A 6406-nucleotide genomic window follows, 5' to 3' on the forward strand; every position below is an offset into this window, starting at 1 on the left:
CACACACACACACACACACACACCCTGACAACTGTGGCTGGAAAAGTTTCTGTGGTGGAAATCTACAACCCGGAACTGAAATATGCCCTCACTTGTAACCAAGACATTTAGTCTGACTCAGAGGCTTGGAAACTGGAATCCAAAACTACCCTGGCAGGTGGGCCGGGGAACTTCTGTACTTCCCACCTGGCCTTCTTCAACTGCCTTCCTTAGTTTCTCTCCCAGAAAAGAAAGTGAGAGCAGCCTTGAACAACCAACCATTTTCCCCTTGGGTCCCTCACCCCCTGGGATCCTTATTTGCAGCGAACAAGGGAGGCCTGGTGTGTTGACATAAAACAAAGGGGCTCCTGAACCTCCCAAGCATGTCTGGTATTTGAAGCCATGTTCCCAACCTTAGTTTTCCTCTTGGCTTCTCTTTGATTACTCTCCTCCCATCACATGGCACCCATCCCAGCTTTTCTATTTGCTTCGCTCTTTACAAAAGAAGTGTCCCTGAAACAGCTCCGAGGAAGAAGCAGCTGGAGTAAGTCTAGACTCCAGCAGAACAAGCCCAGTGTGAAGACACAGGATGTGTCAGGAGATCCAAGCCAGCAGGAGTAGAGATCCAAGGCCCCAGATAGGGCTGGGCTAGGGTCTCAGTGTGAACTACTGCAAGAATGAGCAAAGAAATGTGTGCCAAGTGCTTTGCACTTCGTGCCCCTTCATCTTGCTTTGGCTGGCCACTGTACACAATACCTTAGTCTCAAATGTCCCCTTAGTCTCCTCAGTCTCAAACGTCCCCTTAGTCTCAAAACTTCTCTCCTCCAAAACTGGCAATCCGGGGACTGTCTGATGATCCAAAACCAGTTGTCCATCCCGGAGGTAACCAAAATGCTCTGGTGCTGCCTGGGGTGATAGCCCCCATTTTCCCGTAATGTTGAGGTTTTCCCACACTTAAAGAGCACTGTCCAAGCATGAGAAAGGAGCCCCCCCTACTTTCTGCTGTCCTATGTATTTATCTCCACTAGACCAGATGATCCCTATGCTGCAGTCTAGTATCAGCACCGCTAAGAGGGCATCCTCTTGGGCTCTGCGTAGTTTAACCATGAACTTTGGATCAGCCAGTCAGCTGTCACTCTGAGAAGATGGGTAGCTGCTCCCCTATCAGACCACCCATCACCATCAGCTGCTTCTCGGCTGCATTTTTACTGCATAAGCCTGGCTGGAAAAAGTAGTCTGCTGTTCCTGGGAGAATCAGGATGGCTAGTTAGTGACGCCAGTCAGTGTTTACTAAACTCCTAGGTGTCCCGGGCACTACAAATGCCTTAAGCCCACCCTCTCATCAAGCTGACTTCATCATAGTCCTACAGGATTCAGACCATTGCTGCCCCATTCTACGAGTGAAGAAACTGAGGCTCACTGTCACATGTCTCAAGGTGACATGGCTCTCACAGGTGATACTGGGATTCCCAAACTCTTACAGGGGATACTGGGATCCCCAAACCATGCCTACGTGCGGTACCAGAGAAAAGCACAAGGTCCCAAGCTTAAACGCACCTGATAGGAGAGTCCATCCTTCCGGGGGCTGAGGCCAATCTCTTCCATGGATGGGGTGTTCACCATCACCTCAGTCATATCAGCCGATCTCAGATAGTCAGGGCTGCCAAGAAATTCAGACCAGAAATTCAACACATCTACACACAGGCACATCCCTCCTCTTCGCGACTTTGTGGCCCCGAGATCAGGAGATTGGCTAAATACAGGATGAGAGGTGCTCAAACAGCTCACAGCAAAACAAGCTCACCCGAGGAAGCAATCTTCAAACCCACAGCACTGTGGCTTGCTCATCCGCAGAGACAGACAAAGCCCCCACTCCCTGCAACTTTTCCTTCCCTCACCTCCAAACCCCACACAAAGCAATCCTGGATTTTCTATTAAATGTACTAGTAACAATACACACACACACACACACACACACACACACACACACACTCAAACACAGAATAGGTAGCTGAGTCTGTGAGTCTATAGGAAACTAATGTAGCTAGGTCTCCCCTCATTCCCCCACTAAGAATAAGAGTAATCTTGCCCAGGAATTTCCAATGGGAACTGCACAGTAGAATTACATAATAACAATAGCAGGCCAGCCTCGGGGAGACAAAGTCTAATCATGAAGTCTTCTTAGCTGTCTCTGTTTGTCTGGTGCTCCCTTAGGCAAAATGTCCCACCCCAAGGGGTCAGCTTTTTCTCCAGCTTCCCATGTGCCATACTACCCCATTTGTATCCCCAGAAGCAGCTGCCACTAGGTCCCAGCATGAAAAACATCCCCCGGATTAAAAGTCTTAAGGATACACAGATTCTGATTGCAAGGAAATTTCCAGAGGGGCCAAGTTGGTCCACCAGTGGTTGACATGTGAAAGTACTTTGTACTCGTTAAGCAGGGCACAAACAACCCATTATCCTTGCTCAGGCCATGGGCACACACCGAGTTCGGTACGGATAGTGCCAAATCCAGGTACCCAGAACACAACAGCCAGCATTTTCACTATCTTGTCTGTGCACGTGGTTTGAGAAAGGAAAAGGCAAGGCAGGGGCAGGCTTTAGAGAGACTACATCTATGAAAACAGGAAGACAAGAATCTTGTTGTTGGTTTTTTTTTTTTTTAATATATCTGATAGGGTAGAAATGGCATTTGGCCCTGGCAACAGAAGCAATTAGTTCCTGAGAGTCCTCACCACTTAAGAGCTGTGTGAACTTTAACAGGTCATGGACCCTCTCTCTGCAGGAGCCCTGTTTATTACCAAGATGCTAACAATGCATAGTCCATAGCTATGTCTGGAGGGGAAAAATGTTACAGCTATCTTAGAAAGTGCTAATGACCAAAATAATCATAAACCTTAACGGGTGAGTGGGGGGGGGGGCTAATATCCTGAGGACCCCTAGCATCTACCATATTTAATTCTGAGCAACGGGGAGGAGGGGCACAAAGCTTCCACCACCCTTCAAAGTCTCACCCATAAGATACCTGACTTGTCTGCTCATGAAAGGAGACACAGGCTCCAAGGGTAGGAGAATTTTACTTTTGAAACTCAGTGGGCCCTCTACTCAAAGCCAAACTGTGAGGGAGCGGAGACACTAAGAGAGAGTGACTGGCTTTGGGGCCAGTTTAAGTTTAGAAGCTAGACTTTCAGAATTTCCTCCCGGGTCTGGAAAAACTGCCTCCAAACCCCAAAGAAGGGAATCAGGAGAGCATCCACAGAGCTGTGACCAGGCTCCTAGCGGCTTTCTGTTCTTTCTTGGAACTGTGGCGCCGGCCCAAAAAGTTAAAATGAGAAACCTGAACTTTCAGAGTTCCTGGGCTAAGCAGAACAGCGCTGTGACTAGGGCCCACCTTCTCTGAGCTCTGAGCTTGCCTTGGACCTGCAACCAGCTCTCCAAAGCCAGCACCTGCAAGCGCGTTCCAGGACCATGGGCGCTCAGTAGGGCCCCTCCTCTATACCCCACAGCAGGAAGGAAGAAGCAGCTGGCGCGCACGTCCCAGCAGCTAGGGCCCTCTCTCCGTATCCTCCCGGGCTCTGATCCCCACAACCCGATCCTCCCAGGCTGGAGGCAAACCTCTGCAGCCCCTACCCAGTTGTGACAGGCTTCTTCCAATCTGGCCCTGGAAGAGCCCCCACCCCACCCCACCCCAGTCTTTCACAAAAGCGCGTTGGATTTTAGGGGCCAAAGAGCAGGGGTTGAGAAGGTGCAGAGTGCACCCTGCTGCTTGTGGCTTGTGGGTGCGGAGAGTGCCTCCCCCCCACCCCCAGCTCTGCAACCCGGGCGGCTGCACCAGCTCAGCCCAGCTGCAGCCCTCCTCGACGCCGAGACTTGCGTGCAAACAAAAAGGAAAAGGGGAGGGGCCCGGTGAGCCGGAGCCCCCCTGCACCAGGAGGACTCATCTCCTGCCTCCCTCTACGGACCCTCTAAGGGTGTCCTTAGGGGCTTCAGGAGGGACCCCAGGTTCTCTCCCACCCATTGCCACCATATCCACACCCTCTGGCCGCCACTTAAGTGAAGGTTCCGAGTTCACTTCCTTTGTCTGGATGCTCTCAGTCGGCCTCCCCCAACCCCCAGCTTTGCAACCTTGACGTCGACTCCTGCAGGGGCTGAGGCGGCGGGTTAGCGAGCACTGGGTGTCCGTGCCACACTCTGGCCTCGCACCCCGAGCCGGCAGTAGGTGGCTGCCGGGCCCCGCAGGCACCCGGATTAAACCGGTGTCCGCCAGAGGCGCAGGATACTCACCAGTGAATGGGGAAATATACAGACATGAAGTCCTAGGGGAGGCTGACCCACGCCCTTGTGATTTAAAAAAAAATGGTCACTGCGTCCCGAATGAGGATGACAGGGGCGCAGAGCAGAGCAGCGGGCAGCCTAGAGCGGGTACTGGGCAATCGCCGGTCCGCCTTCCCCCGCTGCCAGCGGCGTAGGCAGTGCAGACCAAGCTCCCGCTCTCCACCGAGCTCCGGGTCCCACAAAGAGCCCGGGAACCCGCATTTATAGGAGTGGGGCGGGGCTTGTCCGAGAGCGGCTCCGCCTCCTCTCGCCCACTCTTAGAATAACGTCACCAAAATCATGAATGGCTTCAGCGCTCGCAGCTCCCGCGGGCGGCGGCGGGGCCCAGCCGGGCACTGTACCCTGACTGAGCTGGCTCGCCACAGCTACGAGCCCGGACCCCTCCCCACTGCTAGCACGCGCGCGTTCACGAGCTGGAGTTCAATGTCAACGCGGCTTCCTGTCCACAAATCCGCAGCGTCCGCAGCCCCCTCCCCGCGCACACCCCGGCATAACTAAAGGTTATGGGGATGGGTGAGCGTTGGTGCCCACTCGGGACGTGTTAGCTCGCCGTGGGAGGGCGCCATTCCTCCACTCGAGCGCCTGGCTCCGCGTTTCTCAGTGACTCCCACATATCGGGACCCTCTTCACTGGTCATCCATGCAGAGCAGGCCTTTCTTGGGGATTGGCACTGGGGGTGAGGTCAGAAAAAGAAAATGATGGGAAAGAAGGAGAAGGTTGCAGAGAGTTGGGGCTTGTTGGCCTTCGAAAAGCCTGCAGTTCTGGGGTCCGTGGAGGGTTCTGTTTGTGGGGAAAAAGGATGTGGTGTCTTCCAAGGGTTTTCCTACTGCGCGGGAGCGCTTGCGTGTACACACACACACACTCACACAATCGCACACCACTTGGGTTGGGAGAAGGGCGTGAGAGTGGGCAGCGTGCAAGCACAGCCCGCTAGCCTTAGCTCCCGGAGCAGTTTCTGACGGCAAACACAAAGAGCTCCAGGAGACTGACTCCCACACTGCCCAGGAATCGCAGACCCAGTGTCTGTCCTAGAGATTAAACTGCTGCGCAGCCCCCGGAGCCGGAAAGACAGAACTCGGTATGCAGCGCTGCCCCTCTGTGGCCTCTCTTTCAATTACTCCTATAAAACAGCTTCATAACCTTGATCTATGTGCATAAAGGGGCTGGAGAGAGGGAGAGCTGTGGTCCAAAACTAAGCACAATTAAATGCGACTTGAAATAAGTCTGAGCCATGAAAGAAAATTGGAACCACACCGGTTCTCTCCTGTAACAGACTGCTAGGTTCAAGAGAGGGGTTATCAGTAGAAGGGCCACGAGGATGTTGGGAAAGGGAACCTCATAATTGTCAGCATTTTCATGTTAATCAACTTAAAATTAATTTTTTACTCTTCCCCCTCGAATTAATCCAAACATAAAATAAATCTGTAAGAGTAATTTTGGAATAACTAACTGCTTTTTTTCCCCCAATCACATAGTCAACCTGAGTAAAAACTGAACTTCCTAAAAGAGTATTTCATAAACCCTGGAAACAGAAAAATGCAGGAGGCTCTCCCTGCTCCTCCAGATAAATCCAGAGCTGCTCGTGCTATTCAGGACTACTCCATTCTGTTCCTGGCCCAGTGCTGGGGGTGGGCTGGGGGTGGGGTCTGATGGAATGCCAGTTCTTAATAAACAGGTACTGAGGGAAGATGGTCTAGGGTGTGTTTGTGTTAACAGAGGGGTTGCTAGTGTCTTTTTGATATAGTGGGAGAGCTTCTCAGTGCCATTGGCTGTCAGGTGGCATGTTGTCACCTGGGGAGCCAATGTTTGGAGAACTAGGTTCTAGGCTGAGACTTCTTGCAATATTATGCGGGTGGTCCGTAACCAGGCCCTGAGATTAGCAGAAGGAAACCTCCTCCCATATCTCCACATAGCAATCCCTCCTAAGGCTTGGGATGAAAGGCTATCATAGTACCACTGTATCACAGATACATCTTACATATTTGTGGTTACTACCTAGTGAAGCCATCAAAACTTAGAAAGCTGTCTTAACCCTCTCGGCACCTCCAAACACAACAGAGGAAATTAATTAGCCCTTTGGGAGACGAGGATG

General features: G+C 52.1%; 1 protein-coding gene across 1 annotated transcript in view; it reads right to left on the bottom strand.

Annotated features, from left to right (window-relative positions):
• Lbh (limb bud and heart development) overlaps nucleotides 1-4604 on the bottom strand; it is a 23252-nt gene extending 18648 nt beyond the window's left edge. Inside the window, exons 1-2 of the mRNA XM_005367950.2 lie at nucleotides 4264-4604; nucleotides 1537-1639 (exon numbers count right to left, since the gene is read on the bottom strand). Coding sequence (XP_005368007.1) covers nucleotides 1537-1639; nucleotides 4264-4289 — 129 coding nt within the window. The 5' untranslated portion in view covers nucleotides 4290-4604. The remainder of the gene's footprint in view (nucleotides 1-1536; nucleotides 1640-4263) is intronic.
• Nucleotides 4605-6406: the final 1802 nt, after the last annotated feature.

The sequence above is a fragment of the Microtus ochrogaster genome, unplaced genomic scaffold (genome assembly GCF_000317375.1).
Source record: "Microtus ochrogaster isolate Prairie Vole_2 unplaced genomic scaffold, MicOch1.0 UNK26, whole genome shotgun sequence".
Taxonomy (NCBI): Eukaryota; Metazoa; Chordata; class Mammalia; order Rodentia; family Cricetidae; genus Microtus; species Microtus ochrogaster.